Below are 16,038 nucleotides of genomic sequence, written 5' to 3'. Positions count from 1 at the left end.
TTTTATTCTTTTACATATGTCTATGATAAATCTTAGTAAATTTCAACCTCCATCACTCTCCCTTATCCCTCTTCCATTGAGACCATTCTTTCTCCTATGGAGGAGTCTTGCTCCTACCTGCATGTTTTGTGTGTGACTCACTGAGTTGAATCAGTTGAGTTGCTTGCATAGCATGGGTAGGGTGTTCTTTACTAAAGCATCTGCAACTTTTCAGTGGCTACACTACTAAAATAACAACAAAACAACCAACCAGGGCTGGAGAGATGGCTCATCGGTTAAGAGCATTAGCTGCTCTTCCAGAGTTCCTGAGTTCAATTCCCAGCAACTACATGGTGGCTCACAACCATCTGTAATGGGATCCGATGCCTTCTTCTGGTGTCTGAAGACAGTTGCATATATAAATAAAATAAATCTTAGGAAAAAAGGAAGAAAGGAAGGAAGGAAGGAAGGAAGGAAGGAAGGAAGGAAGGAAGGAGGGAAAAACCCAACTAACCAACAACAACAAAACCAACCCCCTCTCTCTGTCTCTCCCTGCAGCCATTAGCTGCAATGGTCCCCATGGGTACCTGTGTGGGGCCCTTTGTTTGCAGTGGATCAAACTCATGTTGTTAGGCTTGGCAGTCAGTTCCTTTTCCCACTGAGCCAACTAGCTGATTGCCCCTTTCTTTTTAAATACCTGTAGCTGGCCTGGAGTTTGTTATGCAGACCATGCTGCACTCAAACTTACTGCAATCCTTCCGCCTCTGCCTCCTGAATTCTAGGATTAGAATATATGGCTCTGTGCATGCTATTTTCCATGTCCACGCAACAAACAAGAGTTCTTGTCATTTCACATCCTTGTCATCTGATGTTAAAGTTTACAATTTTAGCCTTTGTGCCAAGCTGGAGTACTTTGACTTTGGTTTTCTTTGTTTCATTTTGTTTTGTTGGGTGCTGGGGGTTGGGTTTCAGATCAGGGGCAAGTGGTTACAGTGCTTATTTAACTCATCAAAGTAAGGTATCAAAGGGGACCTGGCCTTCAGGTTCTCCTAGTATCCTTCAGTCCCCACCTGTTACAAGGAGTGGCTTCCATGCCCGTCCTCTGCCCTGAATTAAGGCTCTTCCCTATTAATCCAGGCATTTTGTGATCTCTTCCTCCCTCACTCCCTCCCTCCCTCCCTCCCTCCCTCCCTCCCTCCATCCCTCCCTCCATCTCCCTAACTCACCTCTTTCCTCCCTCTTCCCTGCCCCCCTCTACTTCTCTCTTCCCCAAACACCCCTTTCCTTCCTCTCCCCGCATTTCTCTCTCCCTGCCTGCCTGTGCTACGCTCGCACACACATACACACACACCTTGTTCCTTGGGACTGGTGAGCCCAGCAGAGAGGTGCCCCCAAATAAAGCTGGCCTTTTTTTTTCTTTTAATTTGGCTTGAATTGGCTTATTTCATTAGCAAAGAAAACCGATTACTGGGATGGACTCCAGTCAGTTTAAGTAACCTTTCAAGAAGGTATAAAAACCAGGTTTTGTTTGTTTGTTCTTTGTCAGTTTCATATATGAATAAAGCACACTCCAATTATTGTAAGCTGTCATCCTCTTTGCTCTCCCTCCTGACTTAATCACCACCTTCTCCCAGCAAGTCCTTACATCCTAGACATTTTTTATTGTGGTTATCAGGGCTTTCTCTCCTATTCTCTTCTCCTCTCCTCTCCTCTCCTCTCCTCTCCTCTCCTCTCCTCTCCTCTCCTCTCCTCTCCTCTCCTCTTCTCTTACCTTCTTTTTCTTTGTCTTTAAAGACGTACTACTGAGTTTAAGCCAGGTGTGGTGGTGCATACCTCAGGAGGCAGGGACTGCATATCTCTAAGAGTTTGAGGGCAGATTGGAATTTCAGATCAGCTAGGTCTCTGTAGTCAGATCCTATCTTAAAAAGAAAAAAAGGCCCAGCACTTGGGAGGCAGAGGCAGGCGGATTTCTGAGTTCAAGGCCAGCCTGGTCTACAGAGTGAGTTCCAGGACAGCCAGAGCTACACAGAGAAACCCTGTCTTGAAAAACCAAAAAGAAAAAAGGAGAAGGAGGTAACAACACAGACAGAGATACACACACACACACACACACACACACACACACACACGACACTCACACAATGTACTAGCTCTGCCCTTATGCCCATGGTTCCTTTCAGGGTGACGGGCACAGGTCATCCATACTGTCCTCCTGGCCCTTGGCAGTACTTGGTCAATCTAAATGGGAAACCACCTGGAAGTGCTCTTTAATAATGCCACAGCTGCATGACTGGCTTGGATTTAGAAAAGATCCTGAGGTCCACTGGCATCTTCTTATCTGCTGTGAGCAGCAATCGGTACCTGATAGAATTTCTGGAGATTGGAGGTGTCCTAACGCTCTTGGGAATACTTGGCCTAGAGAAGATGAAGGACGAGGACAAAAAGGAATCCATCAAACTACTTCCGATTACTGCAAGTCCTGGCAGGGAGTACAAGGAGCTCACCTGAGAAAGCTACAGTGTGAGAACCAGAGCAGAATTTCTGGCAAAGTCTAAACCAGAAGAGACCCAGGAGGAAGTGCAGGTTCTGCTGGATACGTTGGTCCACCACAATCCCAAGTACCAGAACCAAGTATACAAAGGCCTAATAGCTCTGCCGCCCTGTGGATCCCCAAAAGCCCAGAAACTGGCCCTGCAGATTCTCAAGACTGTCCAGTCGATCCTTGGAGCAACACACCCCAGCATCTCGGACTGTGTGCTGACAGTCTTGAGCACAGTGTACCTGGAGGTCCAGTATGAAGGTGGGGAAGCCTCCACATCACCAAAGGTGGCAGCAAGAGGCAGCTCTTCCAAAGTCTCCCTCCATTCACCAAGAGCCGGTTGCTGAGTGTCCAAAATTACCATGCCAGAGGGAAGAGGCCAGTTTAGTATCAGTCAGCAGGTTCCTTAGGAAAAAATGAAAGAGAGAGAGAGAGAGAGAGAGAGAGAGAGAGAGAGAGGAAGGAAGAAAGAAGAAAAAAAGGAAAGTAAGAAAGAAAAGAAAAGACCTACTGAGTTTAATCAGGCACGATCTGTGTGACCATGGGTTTGAACTCCCATGGGCTCCTCTGTGGTACACAACTGAAGCAGACAATGACTGCCCCTCGCCTATGTCCATCAGTAGCTACTCAACGTGAAGGCTAAAGTCCTATACGGCCCTCCCAGATCAATGATTGGCAGCTTGGTAGGCTTCTTGCAAGCAGCTCCAGCTGTTGGAGGTCATGATCGCATTCTCTTCTGTACCCAACAGACAGCACTTCACAGCCTCTCCCTGTCCTTAAGCAACTCACATTTTAATGCGCACCTCTTTGATGGTGTGTGGTGCTAAGCATTTTAAAATATGCTCATTCACCTTTTGTGTATCTTTGAAAATGGCTTATATCTATATGTTCAATAGTTTGTCCTAGCTCTTGGAGAGAGGGTCTCACTGTGTAGCTGTGGCTAGCCTGCAACTTGCTTTGTAGTCCAGGCTGACCTTGAGTTCAACAGAGATCTGTCTACTGCTTTGAAAGCGCTTGGATGGATGGAAGGAGAGCACCCCCCCCCCCCCATGCCACCCTCTCTCCCCACAGGATCTGTTAATCCCATTTATCCCTCATTACCCTTTATTGTCACCCCTCCCCCACTCCTGATTGCCTTACTTTCTTGGCCTTTTCTTTTCCATAACCCCAAAGATTACTTCGTTGTGTAAGAGATAATAAAAATGTGTTGCCGGGCAGTGGTGGCACACGCCTTTAATCCCAGCACTTGGAAGGCAGAGGCAGGCGGATTTCTGAGTTCGAGGCCAGCCTGGTCTACAGAGTGAGTTCCAGGACAGCCAGGGCTATACAGAGAAACCCTGTCTCGAAAAACAAACAAACAAACAAAAAAACCCAATGTGGTTATCTTAGCATTTCCAAGGCTCAGTGAGATTGGCTCCTGTTTCACATCACAGTGCCTGTGTACAGGTTAGAGGATCATTTGCTGGAGTTGGTCCTCTCCTTCCATCATGTCAGTTCTAGAGATTGAATTCAGGTTGTTAGGCTTAACAGCAAGTACTTTTACCTGCTAAGCTCTCAGCGGCACAGTATTTATTCATTTAGACAGGGTATTATACGGTAGCCCAGGCTGGTTTGGACCTCCTACTTCAGCCTCACAAGTGCTGGATGAATGTGTGCTCCAAAACTAGGATGTATGATTTCAAATAGTTCAAGCCAGAGCTAGATTGCACCATGTGCACAGCACAGATGCTGGACTCAGTCCCCACCACCACAACAGACAGGACAAAAGGAAAACCCAGAATTGTGTTTATCCAGGCATGGTGGTCATCTCAGCACTCGGGAGGCTGAGGCTGGAAGTTTACACAAAGGCCAGTCTGGGGTACAGAGTAAGATCCTGTTTCAAGACAATAGAGGTTAAAGAGATGGCTTAGTGGGTAATAGAGGTTGAAATTCTTCCAGAGGTCCTTAGTTCAGTCTGTTACAGGGTCCCAGACCTTAGCACAATTGACTCCATGATGGAAATATCATTCAGACCATAAAATTTTAGCACATAGACAGTACCACCTGCCAAAACAAAAACAAAGACCTAATCCATCAAAATCCATAGTTCTGGGAGAGTATCTAAATGTAGTAACTTTGCTTTTTAGTTTCTGTAGCACCACCAGTTCTTGTTAACCGATGTATGTTGACCCAGGATGGCTTAAAAGTTCATCCCGAGAAAGGCTCAGGGTTACAAGTAGGGCATTAGAATCCCTAGATTCACCAGACCTAGAACAGCCAGTGTAGACACTGGGCAGCTAATACAGACTTTCTAGTGGCTTCAATCCATGTTGATTGGCTCATGACTGCTTGCAGCTCCAGCTCCAGGAGCTCTTGAGCCCTCTTCTAGCCTCTGCAGGCATTCTCATATAGGTTTAGACACACAGACATAGACACAGACGCAGACAGACAGACAGACACACACATACATATGCACACACACCAAAAAGGGGGGAGGGAAAGCATAATAGCAAAAAGCCATATTTTGTTATAGTTTGCTGAGAACATACTCCCCATGCACAGACCTACCAATACACATGGGTAAAAGTAAAAATGATTTCTAAAAAGTAAAAGCCGGAGTCTGGAGAGATGGCTCTGGTTAGGGGCATATGCTACTTTTCCAGAAAATCTGAGTTTGGTTTTCAGCATCCATGTACAGCAACACGCAGCCACCTGTAACTCCAGCTCCAGGGATTCTAATGCCCTACTTGTGGCTTCTATGTTCCATCTGTCCACATACCCACACACAGATATACACACATTCACATAATTAAAAAGAAAATACATGGGCTGGAGAGATGGCTCAGTGTTTAAGAGCACTGAGCAAGCCAGGGGAAGCAATCCAGTAAGTAACATCCCTCCATGGCCTCTGCATCAGCTCCTGTCTCTAAGTTCCTGCCCTGTGTGAGTTCCAGGCCTGACTTCCTTTGGTGATGAACAACAACTTGCTTCTTGGTCATGATGTTTTGTGCAGGAATAGAAACCCTGACTAAGACAGTTACATCAACAGTTGCATACCATGGATCAGGAGATTCGTTAATCTAGTAAGGACAGATACCACATCTGGTAGAGCAGCTACAATTGGAATTGCTACCTGATTTAGTTTTCCATTGTCAATAGTCATTCTCCACAATCCGCCTGTCTTCTCCACTGGACAGATAGGAGAGTTAAAACGAGATGTGGTGGGAACCAACACCCTTGTTTGTATCTTTCGAGTTCTTGATAGTGGCACTAATTTCTGCAATTCCTCTGGGGATGTGATGCTGGTTTTGAGGGCAGAGGGAACTATAAAGGCTTCCATTTTGCTTTCCCAACCATAATAGCCCTCATACCACAGGCCAGGGACACAGTGGCAGAATTCTGCCAACTTCTAAGTATACCTGTGCCGGGCGGTGGTGGCGCACGCCTTTAATCCCAGCACTTGGGAGGCAGAGGCAGGCGGATTTCTGAGTTTGAGGCCAGCCTGGTCTACATAGTGAGTTCCAGGTCAGCCAAGGCTACACAGAGAAACCCTGTCTCGAAAAACTAAAACAAAAAAACAAAACTAAGTATACCTGTTCCAATTATACATTCTGGAACTGGGGAAATAACCACAAGATGAGTTCAGAGTTCACTGGACCCACTGTGAGTCAGATTTCAGGCAAAACTCCATTAATGATCTGACCTCCACAAGCCCCTATTTTAACTGGAGGGACGTAGCATTTCTTGAATCCAGTGTCAGTTCAGAACCATATCAATTCAGAACCAGCATCCAATGCACCCTGGAAAGTCTGACTGTCTCTTTTTCCCCAGTGTAGTTACCCTTTGAGGAAGACTAAAAGGAAAACTTTCAGGTCTTTTTACCAAGGTCGTTCCTCAGAGGACCCTGGCTATCACTTCATTCAAAAAGTTCTGGGTCTGCAAACTAGCTCAAATCAGGAAATTGGTTCATGGGCTGAGATTCCCTTTTGTCATGATCCAAAGTAACCTTTCATTTGTTTGACAACATTTTGCCAATCAGACAAAACTTCAGTAGGCCTCTTATCTATTTCATGACTAGAAACACCCTGCTTGATTAGCCATTACCAAAGGTTCATATAAGTCATGCCACCTTAAAAGTCACCTTGCCTGTGCTGACATTATGGACATTGCTTTGTCTATGATGTCCATTATGATAACTATGATCACCTTGCCTTTGGTGACTTAGTGCTGCTACCTGGATCCTGCAACTTCTGGACCCAATTAAACCTGTTGTTTTAAGTTCATTTAACTGAGCTACTTCATCTCCAACCCTAAGGTCTGGCACAAGGAGAAGGATGACAACAAGGCTCTTCAAATATGCTGACAGACCATTTTTCATCTTATGGGATTAGTGAAGGGCGTGTCTTCTGGGCCTTCCCCTGTGGAGGATTAGGTTTTGCAGTGTGCCCACTCTAGCACTGCGATTTCCCTTAGCCTTAAAATCACTTCACCAACACTAAGCCAAAAGGTATCTTAAGGTTTTGTTGCTGTAAAGAGACACCGTAACCATGGCAATTATAAAAAGTATTTAATCAGGGCTGGCTTACAGTTTCAGAGGTTTAGTACGTTATTGTCATGGTGGGAAGCATGGTGGCATGCAAGCTGACGTGGTGCTGGAGAAGGAGCTGAGAGTTCTACATCTGGATTGGCAGGCAGCAGAAAGAGGAAGTCATACTGGGCCTGGCTTGAGCATCTGAGACCTCAAAGCCAGTGACACACGACCTTCAACAAGGTCACGCCTACTCCAACAAGGCCACACCTCCTAATAGTGTCCCTCTCTATAAGCCTATGAGGGCCATTTTCTTTCTTACCACTATAATCTCCAACTCATTTTCAGTAGGCCATCTCTTCACAAATGCTTTAGCGAACCATTCAAAGTTTTGACACTGCCCCCCCCCTTAACTGTGTGAACTTCCGTATTAAACCTAGAATCTCCACTCAGAAGGCCCATATCAATAAACTCAGCCTCATCTAGTTTTCTGTTCTTTCTACCATTAACCCACACCATTAAAATCCATTCCCACACATATTCCCCAGACTTCTGCTTGAATGAATTAGCAAACTCAGTCAGCTCTTTAGTATGTAGCACACCTCCTCGTGAACCACACTTTCTGTCTCCCCTCTAGGAGCCTGCTTGGTCGTAACTCTGGTTATAGGTCTAGAGGTAACTACTTCTGGGTCATGAGAGACATCAATCAGTATTGGCTTCCTTGGCATCTCCTTCAGAGAAAGACAATGAAGGATTAATTTCCTCAGTCAAAGGTGTAAAAGAAAACATTTTAGGGGGCAGAGTATAAGTACATCTTCTGCTGAGGGTGGAGAGACTACTTCCTCAGGTGAGATACATTTTTTTTTCAAGACAGGGTTTCTCTGTGTAGCCCTGGGTGTCCTGAAACTCACTCTGTAGACCAGGCTGGCCTTGAATTCAGAAATCCGCCTGCCTCTGCCTCCCAAGTGCTGGGATTAAAGGCGTGTGCCACCGCTGCCCAGCTCCAATGTCTTATTGTAAACCTCTTGGAGAACGTGCCTTTTTGGGGCTGGAAGCTTTCATATGAACCCCAGTAAAACCTGTCTCTAAGCACCACTCAGTGAGTAGCCACAGTGAGCCATGACCTATCCCCTCCCTCCTGCTTACTTCCTTTCTCTAATATTGCTTGCCCCTAGCCTGGGATAAGGTCCTTCTTGTCCTCAATCGAAAACTGGAATACTTATTAGTCTTTCTGAAATCAGCCCATGGTGGCACTTCTAGCCACTGTGGCTTACTGTCCTTTTGCTTTTACTCACACGCTTTGCTTTCTGGTTTTAAATCTGCCGAGTGTCTTTGAGCTCATCTTACTTAGCTTTTTATGATTAGTATCTTCTAGAATACAGACCCGTAACATACAGATAGCATCGTGGCAGGGATATCAACCACTACCATCTATACCAATGTGTGCCTCTGAGGACCTTCAACCTCTTGCAGTAACAACCCCCAGCCCTCTCTAAAATACAGGGTGGGGCTGAGGGTAGGGTGACTACTTCAGGTGAGGTAAATAAACCCTTGAGAAGCTAAGAGTTTAAAATTCTCAATAGGGTCCTCCTACAAACCCCCATCCCAAGTTATAGGATTCCATCCTTTATCAACAAATGCCCTTAATTGATATCCCTCAAGGCTGGGACTTGAATTTTCTTTTCTTTTCTTTCTTTCTTTCTTTTTTCCTTGAGACAAGGTTTCTCTGTGTAGCCCTGGCTATCCTGGAACTCACTCTGTAGATCAGGCTGGCCTCAACTTAGAAATCCGCCTACCTCTGCCTCCCAAGTGCTGGGATTAAAGGTGTGCACCACCACTTGAATTTTCATTATAACGAGGACTTCAGTTTGATTTTCTTCATCTTGAGCTCTGTGGCTGCTGGAAAGAAGACTGTCTTTCCGGGCACACCTAGAAACATTTAGACTGTGTGCATCTGGAGTTGGTCAATTTTATCACTAAGTCATTGTCCTTTGCCATATTCTGGGATGCCAGAAGTTGGTTTTTATCACAGAGCTCATCTCTAGCCACTGTCAACTTATCCAGAGATGATAAAAGTAGCTTACCAGCACCATCATTTTCCCTTCCACAAATTGTCAAACCTTTCACTTATAAAGTCATAAAATCCATCGCTGTTCATGATTGAAAAATCGGGATAATCAGATGCATTATCTCCTTAAATTTCCAATATAGTTCACATCACAGGTTCAGTGCTCTCCAACCATCTAGGAGAGGCTTATAACTCTGTGTTGGTGATCTGAAAAGCCTATTCCAGATACTTAGAAGAGGCTGGCTGGCCTAAAGCGATGGGCATCCAGTCTCCCTCCGTTCTGCCTGTACTTCCTTCATCTTCGGCTCATCACTCACATTAAGTCAAGTTCTTTTGCTATTTATATGCCTTTCATGGAAACAAAAACTTTAACATGGATACAACAGTTACTTTACCTCACGATCTGCTGAAATGTTTTTTGAATACAATTTGCATCAAAACATGAGACAATTATTTTTTCTCATCACTCAAGATTTTTTAATTTAAAATGTATTTATTTTTTGCTGGGTGGTGGCATATATCTTTAATGCTAGCACTTGGGAGGCAGAGGCAAGCAGACCTCCTGAGTTTGAGGCCAGCCTGGTCTACAAGTATACACAGTGAGTTTCAGGATAGCCAGGGCTACACAAGAAACTCTGTCTTAGGAAAACAAAGTATTTTTTTTATATGTATAGATGTTTTGATGGCTTGTCAGTACATATGTGTATCACATGTGTACAGTGCTCCAAGATGCCAACAGAGGACACTGGATCCCCTGGGACTGTAGAGATGGTTGTAAGCTACCATGTAGGAGGCTGGCCAGGTCCTTTGGCAGAATAGTACTTTTATGTTATGGTCTGACACTGCACCCTCTTGAGACCCCAATAGCTGTAGCCATTTTGTTCCATGCCTGCCAGCTATTTCATATTGCTGCTGTAACATGCCTGACAGTCATTAACACAGGGAAGTGACTTGGCTCAAGGACATGTTGACCACATACCCTGTTATGTTCTGTATGAGGTTTGCTAATCTTAAGAAATTCCACAAAGCTTTATGTAGGACTCATCAAATCAAAGGTCAAAATGAACTGTTGTCTAAAATAGCTGAGTCAGAGCTGACCATTGGGCAGCACTTTCTGCACCTATGCATGAGCTCACTGTGGTTTTTGTTGCTGACACTGAAGAATGCTACTAATAAGTCAAAAAAGTTATGATTATAATAGTCATGCTGTTATCTCAATGTTCTGAAATTTTTATTTACCATCTACCCCCAGCCGCTTACCTCACTCAGGATCAACTGGCCTAAAGGTTAGCTGATAACACTGTTTGTCCAGTGAGCCAACTGCTCCTCTCCTGGCCCTTTAAACTTTTAAACTGGTTTTCCCTACAAAAAGTCTACCTTGAGAGCAGACTAATAATGTAATTAGGTTTTTCCTTTTTGAGGTCCTGGACATCCAGTATTTTTTTTTTTTGTTTGTTTGTTTGTTTTTTGAGACAGGGTTTCTCTGTTAGCCTTGGCTGTCCTGGAACTCACTCTGTAGACCGGGCTGGCCTCGAATCAGAAATCCGCCTGCCTCTGCCTCCCAAGTGCTGGGATTAAAGGCGTGCGCCACCACTGCCTGGCTATGGACATCCAGTATTAAGATGTATGTTCAATAAACTACTCTTACTTAACTAAGGTCAGTTTAGTTTGAGTGAACCCTAACACTTTGACTGCTGAGACATCTCTCTAGCTCCACCCCTCAAAATTTTAATGTGTGCTGAAAATTCTGGACCAACACATGCAAAGAAAAGATAAAAAGTACCAAAGTAACTTATAACAAAGTCTTAAATTCCCTCATATATTAAAATTGGTAAGGCAAAATATGATTTAAAATGTTGCCATTATGATAGGAAATAGTACCTATTTTAAACCACCCCACTCATCAAAACTCCTACATAATGAAAATATTCAAAGGTTTGCAACTGGACAGCATCCTTTGGTGGTCATAAAACTGCATGTATTTATCACAGTGTCTCTTCAGACTATACATCCAGCTAAAACTGGAAATGAAAAGTATGGTAGACAAAACTATAGAAAGTAATTATAGGATATTTTGCTTTTGTGGTGTCTGAAAACCATGTACAAATTTTAGTTACATCTTAAAAAACCTACTGTTACTTATGATATGGGTACATTTCCCCAGAAATCAGAAGAAATTATAAGCACAGTGGAGCGCACACAAGATGAGAAGCTTGGGACTGACAGTGGCAACCTGTGAGGTTCCCTGGGAGTTACCCTGGGATGCAGCCTGTGAGTTAACCTGGGATGCGCCTGTGAGGAGCCCTGGATGCAGCCTGTGAGGAGCCCTGGGATGCAGGCTGTGAGGAGCCCTGGGATGCAACCTTTGAGGAGCCCTGGGATGCAGGCTGTGAGGAGGCCTGGGATGCAGGCTGTGAGGAGCTCTGGGATGCAGGCTGTGAGGAGCCCTGGGATGTAGGCTGTGAGGAGCCCGGGGATGCATGCAGCCTGTGAGGAGCCCTGGGATGCAACCTGTGAGGAGGCCTGGATGCAGGCTGTGAGGAGCCCTGGGATGCAGCCTGTGAGGAGCTCTGGGATGCAGGCTGTGAGGAGCCCTGGGATGCATGCAGCCTGTGAGGAGCCCTGGGATGCAGACTGTGAGGAGCTCTGGGATGCAGACTGTGAGGAGCCCTGGGGTGAAAGGTGACAGGGAATAACATGATACAACTTAGTATAAGTTCTTTACTCTAATCAATTATTCATTTGCAATTCTACCAAATATAAAAAAAAATTTATTTAATGGAGTGGTTAAATCTTGTAATACACCAAGAACTATATCATAGTTCTCTATTCTCATTGTTTATCTCAAATCAGTGGTTGAAATTTCTCCTGAATAGTTTACATTTCAAGTAGAAAAACAGCTTTTACTTAATGGACTTAAGTTATTATTAGAAATCAGTTTTATATACAGAAAATTCATAAATATAGAATTTTATTCCCATTTTGTCCTTCAGATATGCAAAAAATCGACTAAAAACTTCATCTGGGTCTTTGTAATAAACATGTAAATACATATTTACAGTGGAGATGCTTTCTGACTGAAAGTAAATGCACAGAAGAAATTTTGGTCTTCATCAGAATCCATCATTGTCCACTTCTGAAGATGATGTGTACGCTTACATCATCTCCGTTCCAATGTAACATCGCTTTCAAGCACATAATTCAAACAGAGCAACAAATAGTTTTCTGATACAATGAATGCTTCATTCTGCATCTCAATTTTCTTTTAAAAAAGACTCCTTAATCCAACAGTATGGAGTTTTAAAAGTTTTTGTACAATTACGTGCAACTTTCACTCTGATATGACATTATAACCGTCATCCGACCTCTGCTGTTCATGAACAGGTGTACGTCTCACATGATATAGGTACCATCTTTGCAGTATTTCATGGATTCCATTTGCTTTGTCATAGCCAGAACATCATGAAATCCAGCACTTAGGCCAGACATATGTTGAAAGTATGCCTCCTTCTCCACTTGTATCGTTAGGTTGTTGACGCCTGCATCTTTAAGTATTCCTGTAACCTGTTCAAACATTCAGAAAATTAAAGAATTTAGAATAATGTATTTAGTACACGTTTTCTTTTTTGAGACAGGGTCTTGAGATATATAGCCCAGGCTGGCCTAGAATTCATGCAGTTCTGCTCGCTTCTCTATCTCTGAGTGGTAGGATTAAAGGCAAGCCCCACCATGCCCCACCATGACTGATATATTTAGAGTAAAGAACTATTAGGCCATATGGTGTATACAATTTTATACATGAATTATCACAAACACGAATTACCTGCTGTACAATTCTCTGTTCCAGCACCTCAGATGTCACCTGTATATGAATTGTTCCTGCTACAATACTGGCAGAATGGCGCCAAAAATGAGGGTCTCGGTATGATATTAATCCTTCAATTTTCTGTATCTGTGAAATGAGTGGGGAGGTGGCATAAGTAATTTTTATAAAGTATATGTAGATTATTTGATCTAGAAATCATTATGTTAAGGCCAGAGAAGAAAAACAGGATACAGACAGCTTGTAGTAAGGTGTTCAAATGTCAGAAGTCCACAGAATTTCTGTATTAATGTTCATTTTGATTAGAGACCTGTCTGTTCCTGACAGCTTCCTGTATTGGATTCTAAGAAGAAATTGAGCATCCTTGGAGTTACTCCAGTTGTGGTGAGACAGCAACTTGGCAAGAATTGCCTCTTTCCATCTATAGACAAATTACTGTCCAGAAAAGGACACACTTGCAGAATAGTCGACTGATTATATCTGCCTAGACAGAGTAATTAGCCCTTAATAATTCTGCAGCACTAAGGTCTGTCAGATGATCCTGGGCCAGAAGGCTGAATATCAGATGCTCCAACGTTCGGTAGTATAGGGACTTTTCAGGTGTTCAGCGGTCTCTATAAATTGGCTAGGTTTTAGAAGCTATGCTTTGTGCTTCCCATAATTTCAGTTAACTCAGTCATTCTGGATTTCTGATGGGGCTGAAAACTTATAGTCTCATAGCCAATCCTGGCTATTTACTTTGAGAGAAAAGATTTGAGTGGATGGTTTTCAGCTGACATTCATTCTAAAGCCAAGAAAAAAGCCAGGTTCAGAACTAAGTGTTTTAGTTAGGAGAGATGACAGAGGTTCTGGTTAGTCAACAAAATGATGGACTGGGTATTAGGACTATTTGTACCTCACTGGTACAAATTGGTATAATTATGCTCTAATTGTATTTTGAGAGAAAAGTTTTTTTTTTTTTTAAACAGGAAGGGTGATTTGTAGGAGGAGCTAAGGTGGGAGGGGTACCGAGAGGAAGATAAGGAGTAAGGAGAGGAGGAGAAGGAGAGGAGAAGCTAGGTGATGAGAGAGAGAGAGACAGAGAGAGAGAGAGGGGGGATATGGAGGCAGTTGTTTACGTGTCTCTGCCCGTCAAAGATAGTTGATATATCTAGGCTGGGTATTGGGTTACACTTCTGATTGAGCATTACCAAACTTATAAAGCCTTTGATTAACATTTTAAAAAAGTGTATAAAAGCAAAAAGGAAAAGGAGGATGGGATAGGGGTTGGTGGAGGGGGAATGGTGAAAGGGGATGGCATCTGAAATGTAAAAAAAATATACAATAAAAAAATGTGAATGACAAAAAACCCCACATATTTATTCACCAAAAATGTGAATGCCAAAAAAATCCACATAAATGAAATATAACATATTTCATTTATTCTGCATGTTACCTGAGTATATTTAATGATCTATAGTTTTCTTTTTACTGATAAATGTACCTATATACACGGTTACAGAGATAACAGATTTAAAAGACTCTGAGTTTTCAATACGAGAGGATTGGCTACATTATCAACTATAGAAAACTGGTTAAATAAGTGTAGTATTATATCACCATTAAAATGTATTAATTTTTTAAATAGGATATTAAGTAGAAAAAGCTTTTATTACACAGTGTTTTGCTATTTTACTTTCCAAAATATTTTTGTTTTTCTTTTATGTGTATGGCTGTGTTGCCTGCATGTGTCTGTGCACTGTCTGTGTGCCTGGTGTTCACAAGAGGCCAGAAGAGGGTGTTGGGTCCTCTAGAACTGAGTTACATAGACTGTTAGTTAGGAGCTGCCATGTGGGTGCTGGGAATCCAATGTGGGTTCCCTGAAGAACAGCCAGTGCTCTTAACTGCTGAGCAACCTCTTCAAGCATTTTTATGTACTGAAACAACTTACAATGTGTTGTAAAATTTCATCTGATTTTTCTGTTTTATATTTTGCTGTACTTCTCTGCAGTGGGCGTGTTATTATTATTATCATTTAAAGATCTATTTATTGTTAATTTACGTATATGAGTATTTTGCCTTCATGTATGTAAGTATATATATGCATGTAAGTATATCTTGTGTGTGCAGTGTTCATGGAGGTGAGAAGAGGTCACCGGATCCTCTGGAATTGGAGTTGCCATGTGGGTACTGGGAACAGTGGGTCCTCTGCAAGAGCAACAAGTGCTCTCAAATGTCACGACAAGGTCTGTGTGAGGGGAATTACAAGTGCTTGTTAGAAGACTCCAAGAGAACCAGACCAGAGTCTTGTGACCTCAGTTTCTTCAAACACACAGAATTGTTCACGGGATGTACTTTCATGCCCCTCCCATGTACAGTGGAAAAGAGTGAGTCTACTTTATTCCAGATTACTTATGACAACTGGCTGCTGTTATCTGTTGATATGCCCCCATGGAGAACTATGCTCACGTGTGGCTTGTCCTTTGAGTGTCCACTTTACTCATGTGACTCCTAACCAAGAGTGTAAGCTGTCTGATGCTCTAAATGAAGCGGGCACTGCCTGAGACGTCATTCCGCTCATTTTTAGGCTCCTCTCTCTTATGGCAGCACAAGCCTGCAACCCTGGGAAGCGGAGGGAGACCTGATGCAAATGTGAGGCCGTGCCAGGTTGCAATGTGTACCAGGCCAACCAGAGGTATATGGCAAAACACTATCTCAAGACAATTATCTTTACGTGAAAGGATATACTATTAATTTTGTGTGCTAATTCTGTAACTTTATAATAAAAAACAGGCTTCTACTAGCTATACAGTCAACTGTATACTGTTTACTTTGTTCTCAAGCACTTTCCTCAGGCTTGCGAGGCAGGCAGTCTACTGAGTGAGTCATCCCCAAGCTTCCTGTCTCTTCTTTTGAAACAGGGTGGTGTAGCTCCAGAAGACAGCTTTGAACTACTGACCCTCCTTTCCTCCACCTCTTAAGTGCTGGGAGCATATCTTCCATCATGCCCTGCTTACTTATATTTTAAATAATACTGAAAAGAATAAAAAAATAAAACAAAAAACCAAAATTCTAAGCCAAACAGGGACACGAGGTTAGAAAATCAGCATCTCTGCCATGCAGCCTCTCTGTGTACTCAGCTC

General features: G+C 43.2%; 1 protein-coding gene across 1 annotated transcript in view; it reads right to left on the bottom strand.

Moving 5' to 3' along the window:
- Positions 1-12,047: 12,047 nt before the first annotated feature.
- Positions 12,048-16,038, bottom strand: part of Slc30a5 (solute carrier family 30 member 5) — a 31,140-nt gene continuing 27,149 nt past the window's right edge. The window contains exons 15-16 of the mRNA XM_034523504.2: positions 12,917-13,045; positions 12,048-12,657 (exon numbers count right to left, since the gene is read on the bottom strand). Of these exons, the coding sequence (XP_034379395.1) occupies positions 12,487-12,657; positions 12,917-13,045 (300 nt within the window). The 3' untranslated portion in view covers positions 12,048-12,486. The remainder of the gene's footprint in view (positions 12,658-12,916; positions 13,046-16,038) is intronic.

This window comes from Arvicanthis niloticus, chromosome 19, assembly GCF_011762505.2.
Source record: "Arvicanthis niloticus isolate mArvNil1 chromosome 19, mArvNil1.pat.X, whole genome shotgun sequence".
Classification (NCBI taxonomy): domain Eukaryota; kingdom Metazoa; phylum Chordata; class Mammalia; order Rodentia; family Muridae; genus Arvicanthis; species Arvicanthis niloticus.
Note: the sequence above shows the minus strand (reverse complement) of the source record. Positions and strands in the feature narration are given on the sequence as shown.